Raw genomic sequence first — 14,549 nt, 5'->3', positions numbered from 1 at the left:
GTCTTTCAGAAGTATTTATTGAAAGATTCATTATATAATTTCAGAATAAGTATATTTTTCTTGAACTTTATATGAAGCACATTTACATTTTTCGTTATAAAAACACAATTTAAGCTAATGTGTAAGGGTTTACTAGATTTTTCGGATTTAATAATCATCCTTACTGTTTTCAGACTGAAACAATAGCGTTGATTTATTAAGGAATACAGGTTGTTAAAAGAGGTTGTTAATAGTCAGCTGTGTCAGGTCACTCGGTGACATAAACATGTTATTTGACAAGATAAGACAAATGTTCTATGTCGATCTGAGGCGGTTAGAGTTTTCGCCGATGATAATTTTGGAATTTGGACTATTATTAATGTAGTACTTGCCTTATCATCAATAATATGAAAAACTATATTTGACGTTTGACGTTTTTATGTCTGGTGACGTAGGAGAAAGACGACAGGAGAATTTGACACTTTTTCGACACAACAATAAATGACATTATATGAAACAATTGATTATATTAGGCAAAAGGAGAGGAGACATTCGTTAACAACTAACGCGCACCTGTCATGTCATTATACATCAATGTTCTGTCACTCAAGGAACCGAAAACAATTCCATGACCAAGACTATCCCTCCTATAAATATGTGCATGTATATTTAATAAAAAAAACATTATCCACTGTTAAAGTAATATATTCAGTTTTAGTTATGAAATAAAATGAAATGGCTATTCAGAACCTGTTTACGTGAAATCTATTTACAATGTTGAATATAACATTCCAAAGGAAATATTTACATTTCATCTTCTAACACTTGTCTAAAGATAAGGAATATGGTGTACGGCATTTAAATTGGTCAGTTTCTTTTGTAAATAATGTTCTAACAAACGAGAGATTATCAAAGATTCATAAATTATGTGGCCTCTTTTATGTATGATATGATATTGAACATTGACATTGACATCAATATTGAACATTAATAATGTAATTTATCGCGTGAAAAAATATGTAAAACACACGTTTGACTGATCATATCTTTCGACCTTCACCTCAAAAGAAATGTCCAAATATGTACAACAATATTTACATTATGACATCACAACCTGTGACCGTCTTTTAAAAAATGGCGTGTTCACTGACAGCAAAGGAGTTTCGTTGATTAAGGATCGTATATCTACATAAATATGTGATGTAAGTATCCTGAAATAATCTGACTGTTTTTGGTTTTGTTTTTATGTTGTCCATTGTAAGCAAGAGAATAAGTCCGACATGTTGATAAATAACATCGTCGTTGTGCATGATTTTGCGTCAGTCACTGCGTCAAGCAGAACGGAACCTGATTTGACCAAATCATTGTAATAGCTACGATACACTTCCAATGCATATTCTAAAACAGGTGAGCCAATACATGCAACATAAAGACGACTGGATCTCTCTAAATAGGCGCAAATGCTATACAGTGTAAAAACTGAATTTTGCTTTGTTTTCATTTCAAACAAGATGGCCGACAGTACAGTTTTTACCACTAGATCTAATTTATTTCGCTTGATTTTATCTAAAAGATTTGTATTGGTGACAAAGACCACTTGATATTTGATTCTAAATTGGAGGATGAAGCTGAGTTTAAAATATACATGATGTAATCGGCGTGTTATAACCGGTCACCTGAAACGATTTTGTAAACTCTAGACCTGTCTAGCCTGAAGGATATTTCTCTTCAGCGTATTTTCTAACACATTCTAAAAGATTCTTGGGTTATCGGCGAATCTTCAGAATGATCTTTTGTGATCGGACTAATAAAAAGAAACAGATACCCGTGATCTCTAATATCCTATTTTTGTAATAAATTCTCAGAGTAAATACTAGATAACACATTGAATGGTGATTTATGTCCAGTAATACTAAAAGTGGCAAGCTTTTTATAGAGGCTAGATCTACCTAACTTTCTGTGGTCGCTTTTAGTAATTTTGCTTTGATTATAATGACAGTGGATGACATCACAGAACAGAGAGTTACCCACAGAATTCAAAACTGTTAAGTATTTGTATGCGTGATGTATTTTGAACTTTATTCGACTTCAAAATGAGGATTGACGAGGAGGGACATAGAGGCCTATAGGCTATGCCACTGTGGCATCCAGGGGGTGCTTTCGAATTTTTTTCTGAATATAGATTTTCTAATTCAAAGCATACTATGTCTATCTTTATTAGTACCATAAATCGTGTTTACGGAAAAGAGCGAGAGGTGACGATGGCTGGTTGATCTCCATGGAGACCGTTGCTACTTCCGTTATTCACAAACGACGCCATTTTGGTTGTTTCCGCTGCACTTTGTTTCCACGTCTGTGTTTGCATTTTGCTCTTTATCCCGCACGTATCGCACGTTCTGCACGATGTATGCCACTGTTGCTTTGGTCTATCATCAAGGTATCTAGTAGTGCTCTCAGTGTTAACTTATGTTTGTTTTTTATCTTGATTTCAAAGCTTACAGAGTGATACCTTTTGACGGATTGTATTCCCAACTTGAATCTGCCGTAAACATTTGGTAACAATATAAGTGAAAGAGAATGACGGACAGTCTCATCAGCAGATGGGACATTTCATGTACGTCGCCGGTCCCTGGTATATGTTCATGTACTTTGTGTAATACAAATGATCAAGTATTTGTCTTTTGTGACGTGAACCTGTGTGTGTGAATGTGTAGGAAGCTTGGACACTCCCTGATTAGCCTAATGGGTCCGGAGTGTCTGAGAAGAAAAACAGTCCATTACGAAAATAAAATATTCACAGGAGACTCAGTTTTGTAGGTTTTCGTAACCTTCTTCAAACTTAGTGTAGAGGAACTTGTAAATATTTGTTTTTCATGTCCCCACAAATACCCAAACACCAGTTTCTTACAATAAAGAATTAGTCTATACAATGAGGACCGATGTGATTTTGTATTTCGATTTTATGTATTCCATTATAGCTCAGGACGATCTCCACAGGTTTAGGAACTACCAGGCCCCCCGGTCCCAAAAGACTCTTCCTGTCCCTGATCCTGTAGGTCATCATTGGGTTCAAGTTGTTTGAATGTGTCCTATGACTATTAGTATCAGAAAAAAAAAAATAATTCGAGAACCATTGCAACTTACATTAGTTCCAAACAAGTCATCTGTGTAAACCATTATTAAGACAAATATTCATATCAAATAGTCACGAAGCATCTAGTAATCATTACTCATTTCTATCAAACAACTAAAAACAGGCGACTTACATTATTCTACCACTCCCTACATAACCAAAGTTCTTATTCTGGAATGTATGACCCCCTGTAAAGAAATGCATGACCTTTTCATGAACAACTGGTTTTGCCACTCGAGTGAGAATTAGAAACACAATTGACTCCTTTTAGTAAAGATGTCTTTGAAATGTCGTTTTAGCTTTTATTTGTGCAAGTCAGTAGGTGGTAATTCTTCACCATCTATTTGTTTTAATATCCATGTAAGATAGATTAAATATGAAGAAAATGATCAACTTTGGATTTTTTTCATACAAGCTATTTTATCAAACTGTCGATTAATAACTTATTTCAATGATTAAAGGACATATATTTCCTCTTTATAAGCGCCCCAGTGTCTTCACGATCACCGTCAACCCCCTCTCATCCCAGCCCGACCCCCAGACCTCCCTCCCCGCCCCCAGAGCCCGCCCTCAAGTTGTGGAGATAGATCTTGGTGAAGAATCCAAGCAGCCCCAGTCGTGCTCGGCCGTCCTTGTGTCCTGTGTGAAATACATGTTCCAGAGTTTCTTCACGGAGAGATAGACTTTAGAGTTGTTTTCTGTGCCAGTGTTTTGTGAACTACTAGTTTTACCTTTCGGATGAACTATTTGGACTGTTTCGGACAATTTTTGATAACATACATTTTGTTTCAAACATGAATTAAAATTAATGTAATAATCTTAAAATGAATATGATAAATGTTGTTGCCTGTTGTATATTGACCCAGTCGTCTAAGGCGCCGCGATTCGCTGTGCAGATTGCGTCCCCTGGGCACGCCAGAAACCTATGATTGTGGTTTCGAATCTCGGTTCGCCCCGATTATGTTTCTAGGTTTGTCAGCATCATACCCGTGCTCGTTGGTTTCACCGAAGTGGTAAACATCTTAGACCTGCATCACTTCGGGCTTTCCTCCCACATTAATCTGACACGCCGTGATATAACTGCAATACTGTTAAAACGGCGTTAAACACAACTCACTCACTCATTCACTCACTTATTTTAAGAGTAACAAAATGAGGATCGTGTGGATAAAATGTTCGATTTACCTCATATAATAATTTTTTGTTTACTGTGTCGTGTAGTTCTTGGACCATTTCGACGAACAACTTCGACTCTTAAGCTGCTTGACATAATTCTGTTTTCATAAATTTTAACGTATGTAACACTCCCCACAACATTCCTTGAAGACCACTTAATGGTGCTGAGGCTCGGTGCCTTGATTCATCGCGTGTCATCGTTCCCTAGCGGCGTGGATCGTGACCCTTTTAATTGTAACACAAATTCATATTTTATCAAAGTTAACAGGTACTTCAAAGATCACACTTACAGACTTTTATGGCTCCCAGCCATAACACTAATTTCAGCCAGAGCACCAGCATGTTGTATGTTTATAAGGATGACATACCTTTATGCAGTTTTTTCCAAGTTACAGAATCAAGTATAACAGTTAACTCCAACTTTAGTCAAGTCTGTCATGTTCATCGTATCAAAAATGCTTACTTATATCGCATGTTGACAGCTCTGGGTTAGGTGACTTGAATGTACTCTTTACATTACATGGATCCAGTTCTGGTTTCAGCCAACTTCGTACACTTTCAAGTTTCACAGTTTATTGAACAATTTCATTATTTTAACAGTTCAGATATATCAATCGTGGGAGGGATACAGACAAGTGCCGGATTCCAGAGCCAAGATGTGACAGACAATGCTCGGCGACTGATGTTTCACAGCCGGTATCGTGTCTCGCGATCTCGAGACCATGTACAAGATTTTTCAGTTCAGTGATTACCTAATAAACTCGTTATTGAACTTTACCTTTATGTTGTGTGATCATTTTGCATTTCGCTAGTGTCGACATTCGTAACTTTGTAGATCCGTGTTATGTATTTCCGCTAAACTTCGTTTCCAAGCTCTGGTATTTATTTTGTCACATTTCGTGACTGGTGGCAGCAACCATTTATTTAAGTAGTTTACCTACTAGTAATTACCGACTAGTCTTTGGCCGTTCCGTTACAATATCAATCAGAATCACTGGATTGTCTCATCCTGGCACGAGTATTAAGGACGCTGCCATAGAGCAGTAATATTGCCGAGTGCGGCTTTACAAAAAGCCAAAAAACAAAGGTACATACAGTAGCTAATACCATTGACAACATTTCACGTAGACCTACAGCTACGAATTCTTCAGAGAAAAAACAACCAAAAACCGAAAGACTTCGCATGTGGTCGAAATCCCCGCTCAATGACTCCACGTAAAGCAGATGAAGCCGACCAGTCCTTATGCAAGATTAGATTAGAATGAGGATCGGATGGTCAATATTATGAACCTATCCAAACACACTAACACAAGTTCAGTACATATTTATCTTATATTATGTATCTTTAGAGTTCGTATTCCTCATGTTTCGATCTGTACGTTTGAATATGCTAAGGCGGAAAGGGAAATGTCCCTGTGGATAACAATGCACTGTTTAATCTTATCTTATTGTTGTACTAAACACACTAAGATTCGTAAGACAGAGAGTAAGATATGAAGATACGAGGGGCGTTCAATAAGTTTTGCAACTTGCGCATCTGTGTTTACACAAACAATGTCAACTTGTGGCAGGTGTGATACTAGTCATAACATCAGGTTGACACGTGTCATAACAAGTTCCAGACACAACAATAAGCTAGATGTGATGGCTTCATTCAACTTACGGTGGTCACAATCATGGATTCTCTCAAATATGAACAACGCGCTGTAATAAAGTTCCTTATCAAGGAGGGATGCAAATCAAAGGAAATCCATGATCGCATGTGTAAAGTGATGGGTAAGGATGCTCCTGACTATTCCACAGTTTGCCGTTGGTCTCTTCAGTTTAAAGGGGGTAGGGAGTCCATAGACGATGACCCAAGGTCAGGCAGGCCTTCAGATGCCACCCAACCGGAAACCATTGCTGCTATAGAAAGAAGGATTTTGTCTGACCGACGAGTGAAAGTATCTGAACTTTCTAGGGAATTCCAAATATCAGTTGGAATTGTTGTTATTCATGAGCATCTTGGTATGTCCAAGGTATCTGCAAGATGGGTACTTAGAAACATCAGAGCTCAAGGTCGCCATCAGAGAACTGAAAGTTGTCGAGACCTCCTGGATCACTATACTGCTGATGAAGCCGGATTTCTTTCTCGTCTAGTGACAGGTGATGAAACATGGATCCACCACTGGGACCCAGAAACTGAATTGGAATCCATGCAATGGAAGCACCCCAATTCTCCGCCTCCGAGGAAGTTTCGCACTCAACCATCGGCTGACAAGGTAATGGCCAGCAAAAACTACAATCAATGGACAGTATTATGCCAGTGTAATGGAATCATTGCGAAAATCTATTCGCCAGAAACGCCGTGGGATGTTAACAGGTGGTATTCTACTTTTGCATGACAACATCACAAGTCGAGAATTGCACAGGCCGTCATATATATATGAATGTGGATTCGAACAGTTAAATCACCCACCCTACAGCCCAGACTTAGCCCCCGTAACTATTTCCTGTTCCGGCAAATGAAATCTGCCCAACGTGGAAGACGCTTCCAGGATGACGAGGATATAAAGGCTGCCACAGGGGCGTGGTTAGAGGGCCAATCTGCGGATTTCTAGAAGAGTCGTATTAAAAGCTGGAAGGACAAATGGAATAAGTGTATTGAGGTGAATGGAGATTATATTGAAAAATAAATGTGCAAAAAGATATTCTGCGACTTGGTCTTATATTGAAGTTGCAAAACGTATTGAACGCCTGTCGAATGTAAACACAATTTAAGCAAATGTATGTAAGGGTTTACTGGATTTAAGCAAATGTGTTTAAGATTTACTAGATTTGTCGGATTTGATAACCATCCTTACAGTTAAACAATAACGTATATATCTAGAAATAGAGGGTTTGTGCCACTCGTACAAATGTCAACTGTGTGAGGTCACTGGATGACATAAACATGTTATTTAACACATGATAAGACACATGTTATGTCACTGAAGCTGCTAGTCTTCGCCGGTGATAATTTTGGACTACATGAATAATTGAATAGCTTAATGCATGCAGTGTGTTTTTGTCCTTTTGGTTCAAGGTGAAATGTGTTGTATGCATGTCGTCTGTTTATGAGAAATATATCCCTCCCGCCGAAAGAATAATATCTATTTTATCATCCTAAATTGCCAAATCTTGACAAAAGTGTTCAATTTCACCATGGTTTGAAAACCACGGTCGTATATCTAAATGGCGGTATGCGTTCTTAAAGTGAACTGTTGAAACTTGGAATGGAAGCAACTCTTTGCAAAGTTTTTTTCTGTGTTGCGTGATAGAATTTCCCTCCACTGTAGTTCTTATATAAATCGAGGATCTGAGTTGATGTTTGAGAAAGCATATGAATACCTCAGACAATGGTTATCACACAGACGGGCCTGTCTGTTGTTTGTGAAGTTCTGGGTTGTTGCAACCTTGGTCGTTAAAGTAGACACAAGTTACTACCACTTTTGAAAACCTTTAGCAGTTACCGCTATTAGATATAAACACCAGTGCTTCGTTCTGCTGTGTTATTTCAAGAAGATTCAAGACAGTGTGATTCATATTTTCATCCCCAGAAACCCCAAGTTTAATAAATGCATAAATCTTTTTTCCACAATGTGTTTCGGTTTTTGTGTTCAGTATGCTCTCAATATGTTTAAATTGTCAAATATTTGGTATAGGTCGTAAAAGGCTTGAATAGGTATTCTGCAATGGGATCCTTTTTGTCCACTTTTTTCTTTGTCTGACCGAAAACCTTGGAGATGAGAAACACTCAAAAAATAAGCGAGGACGCCCTTACTCATACAAACTGCATGGCTTTAGATCGGTAATAATATAATATACGTCATGTCGTCTGCACGTGGCATAATTAACAAATACTGTACTAATGTGAAACATGTTTTTTAATAAACTATATAATATTCACTGTGCCACAATGATATACGAAAAGAATGATCATATCTTTGTTTGTCGTTTAACGCCGCGCGCAGCTAAATGACGTCGGTTGATCATATCCGAGACAAGGCATCAGACGATCAGGATATTTCCGGTAGGGGTGTTTGTGTGACCTAAAATATCGTCGCTTGATCCCAACAGACGTACATTATTAACGAACAATGAATCAAGATAAAAGTAAACACGACACGTTCATAACAACGTCGTTGAAAGATTACCCCTCCAGCGCTGGTGTGTTGTGAAAGAGAAAAGCCTTGCCCAGCCATCGACGAAGTCAATGGTCTAAGGGAGATAATCGTGTTAGGATATGCTAATATAAGTAAGGTCCCTGGTATAAGCTCCATACATTTTTAACTTAAACTTCCCACACCGTATGGACGTTTTCGAGTTCTATAGGGAAATTCAAATTCCTCGCAGCGACAGGCCATTCACGGCCTGAGAAGGAGCTTAGAAATTACTGCTTACAAGGTCGAATCACGTCATCACTTAGCACGCAAGTTGAACACTTTTAGCTAAAGTACTCACGGAAATGAAAAAAAAATGTTTTTTCGACCTCAGATCTTAAATAAATGCAGTTAATATACAAAATATGTAAATATTCAAACAACTAAATTAGTACTAATTGGGCCGTGGCACAAATACAAAGGTTTTTATGCCTTTTTACACGTAAAAGTGTGTATAAATGTGAATAAAACAGACCATTGTGAAACAGGGCATAACCAGGGGTAAGTAGATCAAGGTGACCTATGACACCTTGACGACAGGTGAGAACAGGTGCATAATGCCTATAGTCTGTTACTGCTATGTCAATTTGGACTTAATTTTATTTTTGAATGTTGAAAGTGCCGACAAATTACCTCCTGTAAAGTACATTTTGTATTGTTCACTGAGTTTAAACTAGCAAATCCAGACTAGTACTTTTCGAGTTGTTTTGGTATTTCGTATTTACAGCTATGTAACACTTTGTGTCGATTTTTAAATTGAGAAAAACGGTTTAATTACCAAGCTGAATTACTTCCCTTTGACCACAAACTATATATCAAGCTCCTTCCAAGCGACACCTTTATTTCGTTACACTCTCAGTAACATTGCTGCCACCATTACACGAATCTTGAAATCTGACCTCTATCCCCAAATGTAGACACGTTCATACTTTTGATTATGTCTTTGGGATTGCTATCATAGTGAATTTTGAAAAGGTTTACGACTGACCATATTTCCTAGATGAATTAAACTTTTTGTTTGTTTGATCAGATTGGTTCGAGATTGCAGACGAACAGAAAATCACCCAACTTCCCGTTACATTCTAACTATACTAATTACTTGATAGTTGAAATGAAATAGAAATTCAAATTGACCACACAAAAAGAAAACAATGAAGTAACAGTATTCGGCGTCACGGCAGTCATCACTTGTAAACAACGGTCAGTCGGATGCGATATCAACTTGTAGCCACCCACCATACAATGACAGCTCCGCGAACGGGATATCGCTGTGAGGAACTTGACACAATACCCATGACTTTAATCGTTTGAATTGTCTCCCTTTGACCATGATAAAGAAATTGTAACGCCGCAGATTGTAGACCAAGATCAGGTCCATTGACCATTCTAATTTAATAAATATAGAACATATATAAGGAACTATCTCGATCTGAACGTGTGTAGAAAGTTTCTCCCTTGTTCGTAAATTTACAATAAAGTATCCGGGTCCATTTTGTCCGAGACTCAATCTCATTAAAATCAGACCTCAGTTCTCGCTACCGCTGAACAAAGATCTGAGGACATCACATTAGAACATCACGTCAGAACGACCTTTCATCCGATCAATCAGAGCATCGCTTACCAGATTATGAAAGTGACAGTCGGAATGTGATTTCTAATCATGCAACCTCAAAACTTTAACTCCGAACGATAGTTACGGGTTTAACGACTGAATCCATACAATCTATACCATTCCAGAATATTTTTTGGTTCAGGTTGCAGATCAATAATCGAGAATTTGTCAAAATGTTTCGAAGCGTAGTCGCCAATTTGAAATTAGTGCCGTAAAGCACGAGAAAGCTGCCTTCTGACTTGTCATTCCATTGGTCGGTCAAAGTTCGCGCAAGGTCAGTCTGACGTGACCCGTAATTGGATGTCCTCAGATCTTTGTTTAGCGGTAGCTAAGAAAGGATAAGAATCAATGGATGAACAACTTCTTTATTACACTTAACAGCGACGTTTCGGTGTAGATGCTAACACTGTTATCAAGCACGTGATATATGGAGTATGGTTGACAAGTATATATACGGGTGGGAGGCAATGTCTATACAGTAGAGTAGATATCTGATGTAGTTATACTGGAGTGGAGAAGTCTGTTATGTGCACACAAGGATAGTAATGACAATCATCGGTGAAGTCAGAGACATAAACAAAGGATGAACCCAGTAATAAAAACAACAAGATTATGGCTGATTGGGGTCTTTGATGAATTGATGGTACGCCGGGGGTATGTCGTTTCAGTCCACTAGTCCTTATAATGATAACATATAGCAAAACCCTTGAAATTGCACATTTCTACTAGTCCTTATGACAATTAACTATTAGACAGTTTAGCATGGACTACTGGACTCGTGCGAATTTCTAACGCTGTTGATTTAATCTCATATTTCTAATTTCTTTGTTCTATTTGCTTTTTAGTTACTAATTATCCTTAAGACAATATTGACCTGTTTTTTTCTATCTGGGGTCACCAGAAGAGTTTCGTGTTAAAACATCCACCATAGATAGTTGTCGCTACCTCGAGAACCATCGTAAATATACAACGCCATCAAAACAACGGGAGTGGTCTCCCTTGTGGTATCACGACGGACTTTAGCCAAGAACCAACAATTTATTTATCGTTCCCTTCTGACGGAATCCTCGTTATGGCTGAAATATTGCCCATGTGACGTTAAATAATAGCTCACTCACTCACTCTGACGGAATCTGTATATTTTCGCATTTTGACCGCTTGTTGAGCCTCTTACTTAGGGGCACAGTTATTTAAGAGATGCATGTTAAAGAATTTCCTGATGGGTTAAATAAAAGATGAGTGTTGCTTTCACGTGAACTATAATCTGTTTACATACTACCTGTCATTCTTGGGGTGTTTCAGCTTCTGGATGAATCACAAGTAGGCGTACTGATCCCTTCAAACTTAGATGAATACATATAGTATTTCCCTCATGATAATCGGCGATTTAAAGAAGGATCTATGCTGAATTGCTTTTTATTACTGGGGACAGCCGTGAAGATCCGGATTAGAATAGGTCTTCATATGCCAATAATTGCCGTAAGAGGCGACTATAAGGGGCTCGCTGACTTGGTTGATGCATATCCTCGTATCACAATTGGGTAGATCGATGCGCATGATTTCAATCACTGGATTGCCTGGTACAGACTCGATTATTTACAGACCGCCGTCAAATAGTTGAAATACTGCTGAGTAGGGCTGCGACGAATCCAAGTTTACTACCCGGGTACCTGCCACCCTATTACCCGGCCCTACCCGGATACCCGCTAAAGGTCTCAAGAGTTGGGAACAAAATGTCCGAATGGGAATTGTTTTACCGCAGCCCTGGCAAAAACTATTTAGATACATACAGAACGAATGCCTGCATAGTGAGAAAGAAATGTGAACATTAGCTAAACTTGTAGTGTAACCATTGAGTTTTATTGTCAATGTCATTAAACAGTAGGTCACGTGACTAACCAGGGGTCCGGGTAGTCATGTGGGTACCCGGGTCCTACTCAGGACCCACCCGACCCGAGTACCCGAGTTACCCGTCCCAGGGCTACTGCTGAGTGCATTAAACGGCAAAAAACACACTTTTTACCGTGGAAAGAAAACCCTGAATTGTTTTCAAAGCTACAGGTTTAGAATCATATTCTTTATATATCCTCTAGTCATATTATTACACAATTGGGAAGATTCAAGTTATAGTGTATCCAGATTTCCCAATCGTGATCAATCGTGTCATTCCTATATAGGCAGTTTACGGAAAAGAGCGAGAGGTGACGATCGCTGATGGATCTCCATGGAGACCATTGCTACTTCCGTTATTCACAAAGACGCCATTTTGGTTGTTGCCGCTGCACTTTGTTTCCACGTCTGTGTTTGCATTTTGCTCTTCATCCCGCACGTATCGCACGTTCTGCACGATGTATGCCGCTGTTGCTTTGGTTTATCATCAAGGTATCTTGTAGAGCTCTCAGTGTTAATTTAATTTTACTTTTTAACTTGATCTCCAAGCCTTCAGTTTGATGCGTTTGGAACTACTGTAATTCCCAACTTGTGTCATAAAAAAAGTTGGTTACAGTAAAAGTGAAAGAGAATGACTGACAGGCTCCTTGGCAGATGGCACATTTCATGTACTTCGCGGGTCCCTCGTATATTTGTGCTGTGTGTTTTACAACTAATCAAGTATTTGTCTTTTGTGAAGTGAATTTCAGAGTGTTTGAATGTGTAGAAAGCTTGGACACTCCCGCAGTAGCCTAATGCATCACAGCGAAGTGACTTCTGTTATTACGAGTATTTGTACCAATTCAATTCCTATGTTCATGCTTTTATCATTACTAGTAACTGTTAAAGTATATGATAAATGATAAAACTAACAACAGATCTTTCACCAATCCCCTTTTGTTCCCCTGGTTCTGGGATCAACTCAATGTAACGGGAGTTTCGTAGAAACAAAAACTGTCCGTTATAAACTAAAATATTCATGGGAGATGTGTAGGGTTTTCTTTATGATTGATACATTTTGAAAGAGACTATTCCAAACTTCCAAAGTGACATATGTTATTAATATGAATTGTACCAATTGAATTACCATGGTAAAATCATATTAATCACTGTCAAAGTATCATGACAAATGATCAAGTAACAATAGATCTATGTCTCTCTTTTTCTTCCCCTGGCAATGGGATCCACTCAATGTAACATGATTTTCATAGGAGTTGTGTAGGTTTTCATATCCCAGCTTCAAATTAAGTGTGTTGTGTTTTGTTTTTTAAAAGGGGAGAGACTGGCAAGGTATACATATATGTCTTTCTTGTCCCAAAAGACCGTTTCACCTCAACCAAACGTTTTGGCACTGAATCCTGTAACGTTGGGATAATTTGATTAGGCTTCTAAAATGAATATGATGTTGGTTTTATTTTATTTATTCCTTGATAGCTCAGGACGATCTCCACAGGTTTAGGAACTACCAGGCCCCCGTCTCCCAAAAGACTCTTCCTGTCCCTAATCCTGTAGGTCATCGTTAGGTTCAAGTTGTTTCAATGTCCTATTAGAAAAACAAATACGAGAACCATTTTAACTGGCAATATTTTGATATAAGTCATATGTGTTTATACATTATTTAGACAAATATGAAATATCAAATAATCCCACTTCTCATTTCTAAGAAACACCACAAGAGAGGTGACTTGCAATGATGTACCACTCGCAAAGTTCTTATTTTTAAATATATGATTAAAATTACTTTCTGGTTCCGAATACACGGCCTTTTCTTATGGTCATGGAAGTGTTTTTGTAACTCTTATTTATGTTAGACGGTATGCGGTATATCTTCACCATCTATTTGGTTAAGTAGCCATACCAAATAGATTACACATGACCGGAAAATGGTCGACTTTCACATGTTTTTTTCATACGAGCGTTTATATCAAACTATCTATTAATCCTGATTTTAATGATTAAAGGACATATATTTCCTCTCTCTAAGCGCCCCAGTATCTTCACGATCACCGTCAACCCCCTCTCATCCCAGCCCGACCCCCAGACCTCCCTCCCCGCCCCCAGAGCCCGCCCTCAAGTTGTGGAGATAGATCTTGGTGAAGAATCCAAGCAGCCCCAGTCGTGCTCGGCCGTCCTTGTGTCCTGTGTGAAATACATGTTCCAGAGTTTCTTCACGGAGAGATAGACTTTGGATTTGTTTGCTGTTGCCAGTGTTGTGTGAACTACTAATTTTAGGACCTTTCGGACAAACCATTTGGACTAGTTGGGCTTATTTCTGAAAACATACATAATGTAAAAATCTTAGAATGAATATGATAAATGTTGTTGCTTGAAGAACGCGTGTTGTATATTGGTGTTTTCTGCATTCCCTGTTGATGACACTCGAAATCGAGAGAAGGCTTTTGCAGGTGGTCGATGCGAAATTCGTTGCTTCAGCCTATCGTCATGTTAAGAGTCTATAAAAATGAGGATCGTGTGGATAAAATGCTCGATTTACCTCCTATAAAAATTGTTTGTTTACTGTGTCAGTGTAGTTCTGGGA

At 38.4% G+C, this 14,549-nt stretch overlaps 1 protein-coding gene and 1 pseudogene across 1 annotated transcript; both read left to right on the top strand.

Moving 5' to 3' along the window:
- The first annotated feature begins 2,382 nt into the window (after positions 1-2,382).
- On the top strand, positions 2,383-3,794 carry LOC139446178 (uncharacterized). The gene is made up of 3 exons (XM_071227482.1): positions 2,383-2,416; positions 2,958-3,031; positions 3,597-3,794. Exons 1-3 carry the CDS (start codon positions 2,383-2,385, stop codon positions 3,792-3,794), a joined length of 306 nt encoding a protein of 101 aa, XP_071083583.1.
- An 8,501-nt stretch (positions 3,795-12,295) lies between these two features.
- Positions 12,296-14,192, top strand: LOC139446661 (uncharacterized; annotated as a pseudogene).
- Positions 14,193-14,549: the final 357 nt, after the last annotated feature.

Source organism: Haliotis cracherodii, unplaced genomic scaffold (genome assembly GCF_022045235.1).
Source record: "Haliotis cracherodii isolate W230 unplaced genomic scaffold, xgHalCrac1.p SCAF_6, whole genome shotgun sequence".
Lineage (NCBI taxonomy): Eukaryota > Metazoa > Mollusca > Gastropoda > Lepetellida > Haliotidae > Haliotis > Haliotis cracherodii.
Note: the sequence above shows the minus strand (reverse complement) of the source record. Positions and strands in the feature narration are given on the sequence as shown.